We start from the raw sequence: 18,635 nt of genomic DNA, 5'->3' as shown, positions 1-18,635 counted from the left end.
TGGGTTTAGTCATTGGTCAAAAACCTAAAAGGGGGGGGGGGGTGGGTGTGTGTGTGTGTGCGTGCATGCGCGCGCGCGCACATACATGTCATTTAAAGATGATAGTAGTAACAGTGAAGCTAATTTTGGGCTCAGTGTATTTTAAAGTGCTTTTATTTCATAGCAAGATATATAATCAGATCTCTTCTAATATTGTAAGAAAAAAGTTATGTGGATATGATCAATTTCCAGGTCGGTGTTAAGTAGTTTATATTGTTAAGAGTGAGCTGTCTCACCATCAACTAAAACAACCAACGTAATGCTTAAGCTCATCTCTGTGCTTTTTTTAGCTGCCATTAGCTGGCTGAATTACAATGTGCCTTATTGTACACATACAGTTTTGCTCTTTTGAAGTTCCTGCATGATGACCTCAAAACTTGTGTACTTGAACATAATTAAGATCTTCTAGAAAATTTTACTGTGTGGTATTCTTAGGAATATTGTTACTGTGAGAGTCTAGCAAACTTCATTGCTTCTAAATAAGGTGGGTATTTAACCTATTTGGCTGTACCACTAAAGCTCTTTATAAATGAACTGCTGTCCTAAATAGAACTTAAAACTCTTCATTGCTAAGAAGTAATTAAGTTGTAATGATGTGTGTATGTGGACCATTCAGACTGTTTAAAAATATATATACCATGTTTCTCCTTTTGATTTTTTTTAAGCACCAAACGAATATAGTAATACATGCTTGTCAGCCAGGAGTTGCATTCCTTGACGTTTATCTGCTCTTGATGATTTGTTGCTAAAGAGTATTATCTCTACAAATATTCAGTTAAGGGGTGGATGGCATACGGCTTCTTTACTCTTCTGCACAAACCCCTCATCTTGTAGTTCACAAAAAGGGGGTTGCAGAGTATGGATGGTTGGGAACCTGTCTGTGGAGACTGTAAAGACAGTAGGAAAAAAAAACAGCTAAAGAACAAAGTTAGAGCTTGGAAGCGGCTGCAGTCTAAGACCATTTCATTCCCACATGGGAGTGTGCACTAGGGGTTTAATATGCACAGTGGTTATGCACCTTTTATTCACTCCTTCATTTGGTTCCCTGCAACTTTCCTGCATGTTCTGCTTTGGAAAGCAGAAGTTTTGAACCATTGAGCATCATTAGGCATTTGAAATAGAAGTAAGCAATAGATGCATTTTTGTAGTGATTGCACTAGCAGAGGTGAGATGCTTGGTCTGGATCTCAGCCATTTGTAAACTTAGTACACCCATTTATGTACTTGGTATGCTTTGCTAGCAGCTTCTGGCTCTACATGACCAGTTGTATCCAGGCAACTGTCTGTTTGCTAGATGTGTACATGTGTATGCTACATGAGGTAATCCGAGAGAAATTTGTTGAGATAACAACCTTATTAAGACATGCTAACAACTTGAGTGATAAGCTGAATTCACTTGCCCCAAGCCTTTTTGAAGGTCTGTGGTATCAAGCATTGCAATGGTAATATGGGCTTCTGACAGACCCCCCCCCCCCCCCCCCTTTTTGAATGTGTAAAGTGTTTTAACATTAGAAATTATGGAAGAATAAAGGGATTGAAGCCTTGTGTGTTTTGGCACTATTCAACTTGATTCACATTCTTAAAAGTGGCCTTGAACTGTAGACAGCAAGTATTTTTGACTGGTGTGAACCCAGGTTACCTTCATGTACTAGAATCAAATTGAGTGAATTTAGTTGGTGATTACAGTAAAAGATCATTTTATTGCAAGGATAACCAAATGTATTTGAAGAAACCAGACAGGTGTATAGACATTAATACCATCATGGTCAGGAGGCAAAAGGATGAAAAAGGCAGGATGCTGGTATTTTATCTCCAAATATGAAGCAGCATGTTGGGTGCAACCACTGTCATTCTGTTAGACTCCAAAAAGGTACATTTATTGTGGCGCCCTTTGGGCAGTCACTGTCATTTTGGGACAAGAGTAAAGGATGCAGAGGCAGCATACAATTACTAAACATTTTTAGCACAAAAACCACTGTTATATTGTGTTATTGTAGCAAGAATGATAATTGGCTACCTTTGTTGCTGAACTGGGAAAGGATGCCTAAAAAGGACCCCCTCCCTCCTCTGGTCCAGAAATGAATTACCAAGATGCATATTATGAAGCTATTCAGAGCAGTATGTTGCTGCCACTTCATTGGATGAATACAGCATCACAAACTTGAATGGTCGTCACAAATGACAAAAGATCTTTGCGGGAAGAATCCTACCTTGGTTTGTGAGAGTGGCCATGGGTAATTTGTTCAGTACTTTGGTCATCAAATTTATCTATTCAAGCCCCGATCCACTTTGTCTGAAAGACTACTAATCCCTAGATCTGGACCACAAACAAATTCCCACACCCCACCACCTCCCTGGACTGGAAGCAAACGTAATTCTGTTGAAACAGAACCTACCTACCTCTGGGTATCATCTTTCTTGTTTCCTGTAACAGGACAGTGTTAATGATCATTTTGGAATTATCATCTAGGATAGAGGTTCCCAAACTTTTTTTCTTATTGCATGCCTCCTTCCAGATTTACCAGCTGCCCTCATACCCTTACCAGCATACATTTTATTTTTAACCCCTTAAATGCCAATTATTATAATGAAAAATAAATCTGCCATTACACAATTTCTCCCGCGTACCCCTCAGAGATGTCTTGCATACTCCCACAGTTTGGGAACCTCTCATCTAGGATATCAAAATAACTCAGTTGTTCATATGGTAGCAAATCTGCCATGTGGAAACCACTTGTGTCTGAAAGTAAATTCAGAGTGATAATAACATGTTAACTCAGTTGGAAATATAAGGGGAACAGGTAATTCAGAAAAGGCACCATGTCAAAACCCTTTCTGTCTCCCTGGCCCTGTTCTGCAAAAGCATTCTTCAGGGAAATTGATGCGAGTGGTCTCACAGAGGCAGCACACTGTTGCTGCTGACCTCTCGAGGTTTTTACTTCGAGGTTTGAAGGTTTCACTTGAAGGTTTGAATTGCTGTGGAAGAGATGTATAGAATCTAAATGTCTTCTTACAAATGTTTGCATGAACTAAGACATGTCAGTAACCCGTAATAAATTATGACAAGTAACTTTCATTCAGTTTTTAGATTGCTAAATATGATTCTTTCTTCTGTAGGAGTTAGAGAGGAATATATGAAATAATTAGATATAGTTAGAGATAATTAGATTTTTTGTATGTCAAGATGTACAAAACAGAAAAAACAGGTTCATGCAAACTTGTTGTAAATCACCAAACAATTCCATCAGTTATGAGAGAGAACAAAACCACTTACCTCTGTAAACTTAAGCTGCAGTTACAATCAATAACAGTCAAAGGTGCCCTTGTGTAAGACTACTTGAACAACGGATTTGAGACTACGCTTGGAGGAGTATGCCTTGCTGCTTCCTTGTCAGCTTTGTTTTTATAGGTTTGGAAAAGATTTGAGCAAAGCTGTGTGTTCGTTGGATGTCTCCTGGTTTCTGAATACTCACTTCCCCCCTCCCTATTTCTCTTGCTGTATGAAAGGTATTTTTGGAAAGAGCCTACTGCATATGTAAAGATTCTCATGAAAGAATTAACTTTCCTAAAGAGAGCCTTTTAATGTTATGTAATTAACTGCTTTTGCTAATGAGGAAGGACAGATTTTTGAATTTTTAACTTACCTTGATGTCACAGAATCCATAATTCAGGCAAGAAGGCTAAATTATTCAGGCTGGTATTCTTGATTGATTTTTAATTACTAGCTGTACATGGATTTCCATATTTTTGTTAAAAGATAGAAAAGGAACTAAGAGAGAAGGGCTAACTTTAATTTTAAAGTTTTAGGTGATGAGAATCATGTGAAAGTTGTGCAAGGATGTGTAGCTCTGAATTGACCAAATAATAATATTTTAATGTATGTACATGTGATGGTGGTAGCCAGAGACCTTTGATTTTTCTCCTTTACTACTTTATACTGATCAGCTTTCCTAGGGCTTCCTGTATTTCAAGTGTCTGAACAGTCTCAAAGAGCTAATATTTAAGGGGTGCAGGGGATACCTAACAGCTGTCTGATCTCTTGCATCCCACCAAGGCTTAAAAGAAAGACTCAGTCATTTGTAGCTCTGGACATTCTACCCAAGACGGAAATTTAAAAGTACAATAGTAGGCATGATTCTCTGTGGTCTCAGGCTACTTCGATACAAGTAGAATCTCAGTGGCTGTAAATTAGCATAATGTCCATAGGCTTTAAAAAAACCCTCAAGCTTGAATGACTATCTTCCCTTATTGAGGATATGTTGCATTGCTTTTGGTGAGTGACTTCAGTCATTCTGTGTGGATGCAAGAGGCGGTAGGATTTAGGGAGTATCCTGATCAACCTGCCTGGGTTGACAGTTGTAGGGGAAAATTTGCTGTTGATTATTTTGAGCCCCTCCCATAAATTTTTTTTCTTTGAAGAGCTATTTAGACCCACAATAACTAAAGGATTCTAAAAACTATCCTCATTTTAGACTAATACAGCTACAGTAACCAGGGATGTCACTTGTTCCAGAAACTGGATCACCAGTGAAGATTTGTGTTCTGGAGGCCTCAAGGAGGAGCCTCTAAAAATACTAAATATAGCATTTTCGATTGGAAAAAAAAATGACATGGAGTTAATATTGAGTATCATGGTTCTTTCAAGGGCCAGAAGCAAAGGGTCATTTTGAAGCTGGGATTCTTGCTTTTTCATCGGTATGTGGGGAATTGTCTATCCTCTGGGTCATGGTTTACGCATAAGAGGTCTAGCCAGGTGCCTGATGAATCCACTTGTACTGAGGCCTGCAACCATTACATCAAGCGTATGCCTAGGCAAGAGTATGGAGGAGTGGAGGCTATAAAAAGAGTTTGTCATTGGTGTAAGTCTGCATCCTGTCTCTTTTGGAACAGGGTAGTATTGCTGTGTGGAGTGTGGGGAGAAACCTGTCATCTGTGAAGGCAAAAATGTTTCTAGGCAGGTTGCTTTTTAAAAGCAAAGAAGGGCAACTGTTAGATTAAATCTTGAGGGAGATAGATTAGTGGGCAGAAGATGAGGTAGTCAAAGGTGCATGAAAAATGAATTTGCCACATGGGCCTTATATGTCAGTTCACATTTGTGGTCTATAAAATTGTGTAAAAATTAGCTTGCTATATTTCAGTTCTGGGGAGAGCAAGATCCCATTTTTATTTTATTTGGTCTTAAATTTTAAACCATAACTGAATAAAACTTGGAGTCAGGCATGCGGCAAGCAGAGTTAAAAATGTAGTGATCAGAAATTGTGTTAATTTAGGGTATAATTTATCTTTGGAAAGCGTGTCTTTATTTACTGTCTTGCCTACTTGATTAGATGGCTGAACTATACAATTTATCAGTAACCTTCAATGTAACTTCTCAGCATTGTTTAATCAGTTGTGTTGCAAGGCCTCTATCTACTAAGAAAATAAGGAATCATGCCATCGAATGACTTTTTTACTGTCAAATGCAGGCTGAAAAATGTGGGGCTTTTAATTTAATTTATTTTTTACTTCTTTATTAACTTAATTGAATGAATCAACTTCTAAAATTTAGATACAGTTCTGGAAGTAGCTTTAATAGGCAGATGGAGGGTACAAAAATAATGCAACAGTGTGAATGCTGAATATGTGCTATTTAAAGCTTATCATAAATTATTTCCATCTCCAAAGAAGCCTTAGAACAAAACTGGCATCACCCCTCATGACTTGTAAAATGCCATAATGGTATAAAGTAGGGATGTGAAAGATTAAACGATTAATCATTTAACCAGTAAGTGCAGTGATAACCGGTTATCCTTTAACTCTGGGTCCTTGCATTCTGTCATGGAAGGGGGTAAGGGAAATCACCCAGTGCCCCAGCAGAAATGAGAAGGCAGCAGAGCAAGTAGAAAGGAGGGAGAGAAGAGCAAAGGGGGCAGGGGAGGAAGGGACAGCTCCTGCCCCTCACTAGTACCTGTAGCCTAATGACCCGGAATCCAGGTTCTCCTTGATTAAAGAATTGCAAATTCGCTGATAACTCCCCCCAATCTTTGATTAAAATGAAAGGCATCCCTTGTCCCCCACCCACAGCTCCTGCTCCTGCTCCCACTCCCACAGCCATGCTGGAGGAGGCCCCCAGCTGCCAGAGCTATGGGGCAGGGGACCTAGGTCTGCAGCCCTTACCCCTGGCAGGAGGCAGCAGCAGCTGCTGCAGTGGAGCACAGCCTGGCCCCTGCTCCCACTGCAAGAGTGCATGCAGCAGTGCAGAGCTAGCCCCAACCCCTCCTTATCCCACTCCCTGCCAGGCCACTGCCTGGCTAGGCAGGAGCCTCAGCCCTGCCCAACTCCCTCCCTCTCTCCCTATGGGGGCCTTAATATCCCCCCCCCCTCTTTCCCCCTCCCCCCCTTCCACATACCCGAGACTGCCTGGGGCCATGTGCATACACATGTACATGGTGCCCCCTGTAAGACTGCCTTTCTCCTGTTCCCTTGCAGTCCCTTACACGCTGGAACTCTGCCAGCCTGCAGAGAGCTTGCTGCAAAACCTGCGGGTTTCTCTGGTAAAATGAGGAATCTGTGTTTGCCTCTGGTAAAAGGTCAAATCCAATGTTTTCTCCCTTTTTTTCATGGTAAATGGAAAACCTGGATCCCTGCTAATGACTCATCAGTTAAGCCGGGCATTCCCAAATTTTGCGATACTGCGACCCTGAGTGCTGCATGGCAGTGGCGGCGGGGGACGGGGAGCTTACACGCTTAGCTGTTGGTTCAGAGGTTCTCTCCCTCCCACGGAGCTGCCACTGCACGCCACTTCCCCACGCTGCTGTGCATACCCCTTGGTAAGTTTGCAGCCCCCTTTTAAGTTGTTTAAGACCCCCCAGGGGGTTGTGACCCACAGTTTTGAGAAGCCCCCAGTTAAACAATTAGCAGTTGGTTCAGAGGTTCTCTCCCTCCCAAGGCAGAGGTTCACATGTTGTCTGTTTGAGCTTGCTTCCTCCCCCTGCTCCCAGTCCAAGGGTCCTGGCAGCTGAAAGTGGCTTCCAGCAGCAGTTGTGTCCAAGCTGTTGTGTTATTGGTTAATCATTTAACCGCTATAATTAGAGAAGGTTAAATAAATATTTTTAAGTGATTTTTACATCCCTAGTATAAAGACTAACATAGTATAAATAGAACCCTTGTTTAATAGCTAAAGATCTACCTATTTTTTTTAATACTGACAAAGTTAGGATCAGTTTAACTTGTTTTTCATGCAGAAAAGTTCTTTTGAAGTCTGGCTAGTACATAGGACTTTCATCCTCGTGCTTCGGGTGATTATCATGAATGCAACTCTTAATACAATCTCTTGGGATAACAAGTACAGTGCTCTTTATTTGCTGAAAGAAGCATTTAAGATTCAGTTCTACGATATTTACGAATTAATGGGGATATTTAGACTCTTCTTCAAGGTATGAAAACATTGAATTTCCATCAAAAGTGGGCCAATCCACACCTGGAAGGTATCCAGCACTTAAAAGAAGCCAAGCTTTATCTAGCACTAATTTCATAAGGTAAAATTTCCAAATGAGTCTTGATTAGGTCATTATAAGTATTGCATTAATCTGAAGTTGGAGGGTCAGCTGCACTTTGCACTTCTGCACAATTATCATGATTTACAGTTGGTTTTGCTGAGAGAGTTCTTTCCTATACTTCAACTCAATCAGCTAGCATAGGGTTTTTCAACTGCTGATCCCCGGACCACCTTTGGCCCATGAAAGGTTAAGTTTTGCCTCCTGGTTCTTGCCTGACTCTTGTGTTGCCCCTTGCTCCAGCTGCAAGAACAGTGTCTAAGCTCCCCCTCTCTCTGGGTTTTGTTGCCTGCCCCCTCCCCTGGGGGTGGGGTCACTCCAATCAGCATGGTAGGGGGAATTGAGAGCGAGTTTGGAGCCACATGAATGGATTGTGCAGTAGTAGGCAGGGAGTACCTGCGTGGTGTGGTGTGTAGTGCGGTAGTTGAGGTTGGGGGGCACAGGTGTGCATGTGCACGATGCAGCAGTGAGGCAGGGAAGGGCCCATGTGGGTACATGGTGAAGTGATGCAGGAAATGAGTGCACAGTGTTGTGTGGTAGAGCAAAAGCCCTCTGTGTGGTGTGCAGCCCAGTGAGCTCATGACTCACCCTGGTGTGGCCTGCAGGTGTGGTTCCCACTGGTGCAGCTGCTGGGCATCTGGCTCTCAGCTGCTTAGAAGTTGGATGGCTCTGAGCAGGCACATGCTGAAGGATAATTTGCCTTGCTTACAGTAGTTTTAGACTATTGGTTATATTTGTGCTATCTAACATGTTATCTTAAATAAGGGTATGGAGAAACATACTCTAGCCACCACCTTCAAAGGGGAAGGACCACTGTGGCATGGGAGTATGCCTGCACTGTCATGATCTAACTGTTACAGCTGCATGATCCTATAGCAATAATAGTTTGTTAAATCATCCCAACTTTGACCCTGAATAAAGTAGTGTCAAAGCTGGAACAACTTTGCTGTGCTTCTGTTGCTACAAAATCAATCATACAGATGCAACAGTGGCATTGTAGTAGTCTGTATCATTATCCTTTTTTGATGGTACAGTTGTTACGTTTGCATGGGGTACACACTAAAACCCCATACTTTGTCTTAGTTGAGACAAACCCAGTGTGGCTTTCGTTTTGTTGATGTATACATTTGGGATGAGAGCTGAGCATCTTTAAAAGAAGCAGAATGGGAAACGAGCGGCAAGGCTGACAAACGAACTCTGCACGCCAGATCATCAACTGAAACCGCAGAAAGTTGTAATGATAAAATAGAACTAATTTGCTATGCAGGTAATGCAGATAAGCGATTTTTTTGGTTCTTGAGGGATAGTGTGTGTGTGTGTGTGTGTGTGTGTGAGAAAAATGTAAAATATTGACATCGTTTGCTGACACTTTCATTTAACAGACCAGGGACTGAATACACTTGAGGACCAGTCTTACTTCTAGGTCTCTTCAGGTCAAGGTCTGAGATGCTCTTGGGCAGGTTATTACAGAAGAGTTTATACTGCCCACAACCAAACTTCGGTGGCCAAAGGAAATAATTGGGTGCATTCTGTTAACACTGAAACAGACTCTGACTGACTGACTTCTACCCAGCACAGAGTCTTCCTTATGTTTGTTTATTCAAACATTTATTGTTCATTTTGGTAAGAAAAACAAAACCAATCATTTCCTGTCTTAATTTTCATATATGCCCTGCAAAATCACCATATGTTCAAAAGAGGGATTCCCTCTGCCAATATTTAAATACTGCATTCAAGTATGTATTTTTTTTTTAACATTCATTCAGATGCTGCAAAGTAGACATTTTTATTCATTGCACGCATCTGGTTGCTTAGATAAATTGAGTAAAAAGAAAGATGCAGTAAGTGAAATACTGATTAACTGGAGTACTTTTTCAGCTTGCCTCCCTTCCCGCTCTGCTTTGGCATAAGCTTTAAAACATCAAAATCTGAAATTTATCTTATCCCTGAAATGAATGTTGTTGTGTTTGTTTGCTCTCTAATATTTAAGCTAATCTTGAGACAATAAGGAACTAATTACTAACCAGTATCTATGTATAGTATTCATTTCTGTGAAAAGGAGCTTTGTATGCGAATCAGGTGTCTACATGGCCTAGAATAAATAACAGATATTCTGTGGCCTGCAGTGATGAACTGCGCAGCAGAGTATCTAAAGTACATAGTTTACCTTTTATTATTAAAAGTGTACTACAGACTGTGAAATTCCATGTACTTTTCATGCCCAGCATCTGCACACAATGCAATACTGAGAACAGTTATAAAATTATACTAAAATCCATTGGAAAATTATTTGATTAGCAAAACAATTTGAGGCATACTCAGTGATGACAAGGGCAAAAATTTTGCTGTGGCATATAATCTTCTGCCATTGTCCCCTGAAAAGGTCTTTGAGGAGTCGCACAGTGGGTCACATTAGAAGCTTCCTGAAAGGAGCAAGGCTTTCAATCTTATTAATGGTTTTAAAAGCTTGGGTATTTATCAGCTAAGATTGGCCTGACAGAGGTTTTTCCTTCCTACAAGACCTTAGTGGAATGCAACATCCAAGCACCTCTCATAAAGGTGCACTGTAAGTGAAGAGATATGGTGACTGGAACATGATTATGGCTCATGATCAGCAAAGTGGGCTACAGTTAAGACCTACAATGATTAAGCATTATTTTGTGGTGGGTGAGGTTTCTTTTCATCACTTTGGGAGTAGTTTGCTGTTCTAGTCTCAGGCAGATAGTTGGCCTTGCCAGACAGGAGATCTTTCCTGCTTTTATGAGCTCCTACTTTCATGTGGGCATTTCATTATTTTGGCTGGGGGGGAGGGGGGTTGGTGAGGGAATGAAGGAGGGCGTTCCCCTCCATTTATTTTTTAAATTGATGTTGAAGTAAATAAATTTCCTGTTTGAACTAAGGCACTTGTGGCTGCCCTGGTCTCTTGAAAAGGAATTATTTATAATATGTGCTCCCTCTTACTTTGAAGGTCCTTGCAAAAAGTTGGTTCTTATTCTCCTGCTATGAACAGGCATTCATTTCTTCCAGGTGGGGAAGTACAGGGAGCTGTTACTCCTTTTCTCTAGGAGAAAAGGGAGCCATGGGGCAGTAATCCCCAATGTTGGTCATTCTCCCCACCCTAATCTGGGGGACATGTGGGGAACATTCCCCAGATGCCTGACTCCTCCCAGCCCCAGGAAGAGTTGAATTGCTGCTGCTGCTCCTTGCATCTAACTCCAGACTGGGATTCCACACTCCGGGAAGGGTTTCAGGGGTGGGTGGGGGGGAAGCTGTAGCTGGTCTCATTCCCATACTCGGGAATAGTTCGGCTGCTGCTGTTCTCCAAGCGTTTTCCAGATCACTCCCTTTCTGACCTCACTATCCTCGTGCTCAAGGGTCACAAACACCTTTCAAATGTGAGCTTGGGGACAAAAAATAGTAAGCTGGTGGGACACTAGGAACCAAGAACTGAACACTGATAATGGTTTCAGAACCCGCTATAATCTACCAGATTCCTGACATTCCTCCTACGAACTACAGGTGATCATGAACCTCCTTCCTTTTCCTTTAATCTCCCTGTAATCAAGCTTCTTTTCTTCTGCTAATTGTTTGTCTGGTGCCTCTGGGAAATTCTCTCCCCTCCAGTTTCAAAGCTGTACCCACTGTTCATAACAGTTGCTGTGCTGGCTTCCCTCCTTAGACCTGAGGAAGAATGCTTTGCATTCAAATGCTTGTCCTAACTTTATCCCAACTATTCAGATATCACCCAAAAAATCCTTGCCTTACTACAGAAGAAAGCAGAATAATGCAGTTGAGGCATTTTGTGAAGATGGATGATAACAGCTGAACTTTTATCAGCAAATGGCTTAACTGCTTTTAGTGTAAAAAGACTCACTTCATGTATCTGTGCTCACAAAATGGAAGTTGTTAATAAAATTCTAGCATTTCAAAAGTGTGGCTTAATAAAATCAGTGGGCATTTTTACAGTGCTCCAGGAACTGTAGTGGGGGAGGGGGCACTTTAATTAGCAAGCTGCGCTAATTAAAAGTGCCTGAGCATCACATATCAGCATCCCCCACACTGAAAAATGGCGGCAGCATTCTTTGAACTAAAGTTCTTTCAACAATCTTTAGTTTAAAGCGCCCTACCGCCATTTTTCAGTGTAGGTATGCTGATGCACGTGATGCTGGAGCACGGTAACTTCCATGCTTCCACAGACTCCATTAATCGAGTCTGCTCCAACACACTGGATTTTCAGCATGGTGGAGCTGATTCTCTGCATATGTAGAGGAGCCCCATGAGACTGGTTTATCAGCTGCTTTATTCCCTCTTCCTCATTATTTCATTCCAGCACACATGAAAGCCATTTGCTCTGAGAAGAGTTAAAAGGGTCTTCTGAATTCCCTGGTGTCCCTTCTCTATTCATTCAAGTACCTTGTATCTGAAAAACAAGCAGAGCTGGTCCACTGTACTAGATCTATATTGAGCCTTTTGACCCTTTTATTTTCAAGATTGAGGACAGATATAAAAATCAATACTATTTGTGTGTTTGAAATCTGGTAAATGCCCTTTCTTCCGCACCTTTTCCAACATTCCTCTCGCACAGTTCACCACTCTCCATGTGTGCTGACTTTCTGCTACCTTAGTTCACCAAAAAGATGTTTTGCTCCCTACCTGTTTTTGTTTACCCAATTTGTCAGTAATAGCGCATTTGAAGCTAGACATACTAGTGCCTGAATAATTAACCAGAGTTATCAGATCACTCCAGGTTTTTTTGCATTTACTTCACTCTCTTGCAAGCTCCTCGAAGAGTGATGCAGTACGTTGTAATTGACTTCTTGCCAGTGGTGAATGGGTCCACACAATGCCTGGCTTTTGAAATCAAACCTCAAAGTAGTGCACTCTGCAGGGAGCACTGTAAATGGAGCCTATAATTTTCAACACAAACAACTCCACTTTTATGAAAGGGAGAAAGGAATTGTTTATTCTGAATGAGAACATAGGGCACTACAACTTAATTTTAGATATCTTCTGTTTATCATTTACCTAGGAACCATTTCCCAGCTGTGTGGTTTTCTGAAGAAGAATGATGGCGGCTAGGTCACATGAGTTGCTTTTGAACTGGACTGCCCAGAACCCTTGCATGTATTGCAGGAGAAAGCTTCAGGGGATCATCAGACTCTTTCAGTGTGCGAGCCACAGTCTGAATGTAAATTTATTCATTAATACTTCTCTTCTATAGCCTCATGGCAAATCCAGCAACTGTGTGTAAGGAAAAGCAGTATTAGGCAAATGTAATATGTGCTTTGTTACTGGATAGCTGATACAGCCAAAATGCATTTTTTTTTTTAAACTCGAGCTAGATTTTCCTCTAAATGGGAAGCAAATGCAGTGGCCCTACAGTAATTTTCCAGGTGGAGGTTTAAGAGTCTGTGTTAAAAAACAGAGGAGGCCTCTTATCAAACCACCTGGGTAAAGAGCACTCTTTCTACCCCTCTTGCCTTCAAAGACATGGAGTGCATGATGATAAATACAGGATTGCACACCTGGCTTCTTGAACTTGTTTCTAGAGATCATAAACCGCTGTTACAAAGCATTAGATCCTCAGTTATATCCATAGAACTCAGTAGCCTTCCTCCTGCTTTTAAATGGATTTCCATGCACTCTTAGCCTTTATTAGGGGGGCTAGGTATTTTATCTGTTTATGAAAGAAACTAACAAATTGTTTACTGATATAATCATGTAAGTGAGAGTATGTTCTGTCCATCTCACCTCAATCACATGCAGTTTCCATAACTCTGCTTCAGGCCTCTATTTGGCTCTTAATGCCCATTGAGAATTTGGCACATTCATTCCTCTGGTGGACCAGCAGTCCAGAGCTCTTAAACTCTGTGATACATGTTTAATCACTGTGTTTTTAGTCTATTTTCATATTCTTGATATGTAAAATATAGTCACATTGCTTTAGCCAGCTACTTTACAGGAATGCAAAGAGTGTATGTAATAGGTTGTTTCAAAATTAACCTGAATATTTATTTTTCAATAAAAAAGATAGAAAATATATATCAAGTTCCGGGGGGGGGTTCCTTACATGTGCAGAATTTTATATTGAATTCAGCATTTTTGTAGTTCACTGGTATATACTCTTGCAATTAGTTTGACCTGAAAAAGGGATGAAAAAGCAATTTTTCCCCCTTATCAGCTTTCTGTGGTATGAAGAAATCAGCATCGATCATGTGTTACCATTTCTACTGAGCGTATAAATCACAACATAACCAAGAATAATTTGTCAGGGTCCAGTTTCTGGATGAAGTGAAGCCCTGGGCCTTACATTCTACCTTGATTTTGTTTGTTTGTTTGGTTGTTTGTTTTGGTGGGGATGAAGGGAGTGGAACCAAGAAATCTGAAGGAGAAATAAGCTTTCATTTACTAAACCTCTTTTAGCCTCAGCCTATAAACCTTAAACCTGTCATTAGCATTGAAAGTTTGTTACTGTTTTGTTTTTTTAATGTAAGGTTGCCGTTTGGTCCCTTTTTAATAGTCACGTGTCACTAACCTATTCAGATTTTTTTTGTGTTTTAAATCATAGCAATAGACCCATTTTCTATTGGAAAGACTTGAATAGTTTTGCTTTGCAGGTGACATCTGTCAGAGGTCAGGTGCTGACGAGAGGTATTCAGGGATAGTATAGCCAGAGAAGCAATAGCTTCTGGTGGACTAATGGAAAACAAAGGATTCCTGCATCCTAGTTCTTTTTCTTGCCTGCAAAACAGGCAGGATAATACACCCTTATTTCAAATGGACTTTTGTTTGGTCTGTGGACTACTAGGCCTTGTGGAAGATTGTTTCTTATACAAAACTTATCCAGGGCATAAGATGCTTTTATTCCCCTGTAGACTTTGGGTGCTGACAGAAGTGATGGTTTGTTACACTATCAGGCCCCTGAAGCACTCTATAGCCACGCACTGACGGAAGTCCACAGCTAGAGTGCTTTAAACATGTCTGATTACATGACAGTCTGAACCTTTGCTACACAAGGGTTCAGATGAAGGTGCTCAAAAGAGGAGCACCTTCATTAACTTCTGTCAGCATGCACCAGGAGCAGGGCTGGCTGAAGCAGCCTAGCCCTGAGCCTGGTGCTGTTTTCAGAATGGGGGGCGGGGGGAAGGAGAGGAAGGAGTTCCACCAGAGGGTTGGTCCAGCCTGTCATGGAGGGTGGGGCAGATGAATTGGAGCCCCCCAGACCAAGCTCCCCACCCCCCATTCTGAAGACAACAGCTGGAGCTGGGAAGGGGCAGGGGAGAAAGGAGTGGCTGTGTGTCTGCAGTCAAACTAGAGCTGGATCCCACAAGACAAATCTTGAGCTGTTTAACTGAGATTACTGACCTCAATAAGGCATTATTGCCTTATTTCTGGGGTGTTTTGCCTTACAAGATGGGAAGACTTGGAATGCTTCTCTGAAAAAAAGAAGAAAAAGGATCCACTTGGGAGAATGGAGACTGACTACATCCTGCATTTACTTCAGAGAAGGATCTTTGTATTCTGTTCTGTTCGGTTCTGACTACAGAAGGGAGAATTATTTGAATGAGTCCTAAGTGACCCACAAGACCAGACTTCTTGAAATATCTATACTAATACTTAAATAACTAAAGCAGTCTTAGAAGTAGTAAGAGGTGCCTTTTGAATTTTTTTAGGTTGACTATATGAAGAAATCTACTTTGACTATTGTAGACACAGACTTCAGTACCACAAAAAAGAATTGCTACAGGAAGTGTTTGTGCTGTGTTTGTTAACATGAATCAGAACTTGCTCTGTTCATTGTATACGCGCCAGGGAATTAAGCACAGAAAAACTCAGTTATGCAAAATGGAAGACATTCAAGAATCTCATTCATTTGATTCTTCAGATACAAGACAAAATGCGGTATCATCCACTGAAACACATACTAGTGTAGGTTGACCTATCAAGTGAACTGATGTCACACACAGAAAAACTACATAACATCAAATTAGGGTTGATTTCAGAACTCTCAGGTTTTACTCAGTGATCTCCCATTGGCCCTAAATATTAAAAGGATTATATTTAAAACTATGATTTTTCCAGAACTCAAGGTATTCTGCATCACTTGATAATGACTGTTAAGTTTTTACAGTTCCTGCAGTCAATCATTATGGGCAGAACTGCAAATTGGGAAAGAATGCCTCTTATCTTACTTAAAAGAACACTGTGAAACTGCTGGGCTAGCATGGGGGTACAGAAAGAAGTGCTATATTAACTTATTTTTAGAGTGACCATCACCCTGGAATTTTCTTTCCTGTTTCAGCCAGTCTAGCTTAAAACAACAGCATTGTTCTACCCTTTAGTTTCCATACAACAGCATTCCTGGAATATATACTGTACCTCCCACTCCTGGCCATTATCTCTAGGAGAGGATATTTTACAAAATCATATAAATACTCTCAATGCAAGCATTTTAAACGTCTGCCTCTAGTGATGGGAACCCTACTAATATTAGGAATTTACAAGAAAATATGATTTAGGAACTCTGTGACTTACCTCAGCTTAGTTTTTTGTTAGCAAATGCTTGACCCTTCCTCTCGAAGGCCATTATAGTTTTTGCAACAAGAATGTTTCTTAAATTTGCCAGTTCCAAGTTCTTATAATAATCTTTTGATTGAAGAAAATAAGATCTAAATAGCAAGTACAGCACTGTTACACTTGCTGAAGTGTAAACTACCTTTGTCATTTTGTCTAAATGGATCACTCCACAAATGCAGAAGACGAGTGCACATCAATTACACCACATTCCAGAGACGTCTTACCAAGACAAATTATGCTGCATGAAATTGGGCTGGGAAACTGTCTGTGGGTCTGGACTCAGAGAATACTAACAGACAGATCTGTGTCAACCTGGCGGAAGGTAGCCAGTGGGGTCCCCCAGGATTTGTTACTTGGACCAGTCCTTTTCAACATTGTCATTAGTGATCTGGATGTGGTGGTGAAAAGCACACTGGCAAAGTCTGCTGATGACACTAAACTGTGGGAAAGTGCAGCCACACCTCAGGACCCAGGCAGACCTAGACAGATTAGTTAGATGGGTGGACCAGAACCAGATGCTGTTCAGCACTGAGAAGTATAAAGTGCTCCATCTGAGGAAGAAAAATCCACAACAAACTTACAGCCTCGGTGGTGCTATGCTAGCTAGCTTCATATCAAAAAAGGGACCTGGAGGTCATAATTAACCATAAAATGAATATGAGCCACTAGTGTGATGCTACAGTTAGCAGAGCAAACAATACGTTGGCATGCATCAACTGATGCATCTCAAGAAAAACTAAGGAAGTTATTCTTCTGCTCTGCTCTGCTCTGCTCAGCATTGGTGAGGCCACTGCTGGAATACTGCATCCAGTTCTGGGCGCCACACTTCAAGAAGGATGTGGAGAAGCAGAAGTGACCCGAGCAGGGTGCGGGGCCCAGGGCAAATCAGCTTATACGGGGCCCTGCCCTTGCTTTGATCCTATGGGCCCTGGACCCGAAGAAGCTGCCTTTGGCGGGCAGGTGGGCAGTGAGTGGCTGGACAGGAGACGGCCAGCCTGCCCAGTTTAGTGGGGCCCCCCAAAGCGCAGGGCCTGGGGCAGTCGCCCCGATTCATACCCCCCCCTCCGCGGGATGGCCCTGTGGAGAAACTTGAGAAAGTGTAGAGAAGAACCACTCATATGATTAGAGGCTTGAAGAGCAAGCCATATAAGAAAAGGCTGACAGATATGGGACTGTTCAACCTAGAAAAGAGAAGACTTCAGGGAGATTTGGGGGCAGCTTGCAAATATATCAGGGGAGAGCATCAGGGGCAAGGCGAACAACTATTCACCCAAGCACCCCAGGGGAAAACCAGGAGCAATGGTTATAAATTGCTAGAAGAAGGTCTCAGACTGGGTAGAAGGAAAAACGTCTTCATGGTTAGTGTGACTGGACTCTGGAACAGACTCCTGGTGGGGGTGGTGTGGGCACCTACCCTGGAGATCTTCAAAAGGAGACTGGATGAATGCCTTGCTGGGGTTATTTGACCCCAGCAGTCTTTCCTGCCCAGAGCAGGGGGGTGGACTCAATCTCATGAGGTCCCTTCCAGCCCTAAACTTCTGTGAAATTAAATGCATTTATTTATGTATTTATTTTTACAAATTACACTAAATATAACACTGTTTGACCTTTTTAGAAGACGTATATGCAGGTACTTGTGGCGGGGGGGAGTGGGTGTTAGGTGTGTGGGGGGGTGTGGGTATGGGAGAATTTGGGGTTTGTGGGTGGGTATTATGCGATTATGTTCAGTCATACATTTTGTGCACAAAATTACACAGGTGCATAATTCCTTGGGGGTGTAATTGTATGGAAAAGGCACTATAATCTGCTATATGGTGAGGTTCTTTGTTTTTTTAAATTTGGATGACTTGCAGTTTTAAAAACCATGTATTGTTCTTATTAAAGTTTCAAAATGCATCAACTTGGTTTCACTTCTGCAGACAGTGTAGAACATGTGCAGTCTATTCTGTCACTTGCAGTACCTGTGAGAGATCTCCTTATTTCTTGGGGGGAAGAAATCTGTCAATTACCTTATCAGAGCTAAGTAGTACATGGAACAGTGATCTATTAAATGATTTGGCAGAATTTTTATTTCTAGTAGTACAGTACTACAAGATAACAGTGACACTTGCAGCTAGTTTATATCAGCATTTTTACTTGAAACCTCTACTTTGCAGAGTTCATATTCATAACTCAGCTATAAAAATTGACACTTTACTGAAACTTCACAGTCAAGGTCTTGTGAGTGAAGATATATATGAAATATATTGAACTATTTTAAGAGTCCAAATAATGTAAGATCATGAGGCTCTTGTAAGTCAGAAACAGCTTTATAATTGGTAAAGAGTTTTTAGGTTATAGGTGTGTACGAGAAATGTAGATTTTGTACCTTTAATAAAGTGAGGTTCTTATGGCTGTGTGTGCAAAATCACATCAAGAGTCACTTTTACCATAAGGAAAGGGCCCTGCTGTGCTGCAAGGCTGGAGTGTTGGTGAGTTTTCTGAG

General features: G+C 41.4%; 1 protein-coding gene across 5 annotated transcripts in view; it reads left to right on the top strand.

Annotated features, from left to right (window-relative positions):
- ALCAM (activated leukocyte cell adhesion molecule) overlaps positions 1 to 18,635 on the top strand; it is a 176,197-nt gene that overhangs the window by 49,574 nt on the left and 107,988 nt on the right. Inside the window, exon 1 of one of the 5 annotated variants that reach the window (XM_025210739.1) lies at positions 3,382 to 3,447. The exons of 3 other annotated variants lie outside the window; for them this stretch is intronic. In XM_025210739.1, the coding sequence (XP_025066524.1) occupies positions 3,411 to 3,447 (37 nt within the window). In that variant the 5' untranslated portion in view covers positions 3,382 to 3,410. Of the gene's footprint in view, positions 1 to 3,381; positions 3,448 to 3,523; positions 3,546 to 18,635 lie in introns of those variants that run through there. One more of the 5 variants, XM_025210742.1, reaches the window with a different exon arrangement.

This window comes from Alligator sinensis, unplaced genomic scaffold (genome assembly GCF_000455745.1).
Source record: "Alligator sinensis unplaced genomic scaffold, ASM45574v1 scaffold924_1, whole genome shotgun sequence".
NCBI classification, from domain to species: Eukaryota; Metazoa; Chordata; order Crocodylia; family Alligatoridae; genus Alligator; species Alligator sinensis.
This window is presented reverse-complemented; position numbering and strand designations above follow the sequence as displayed.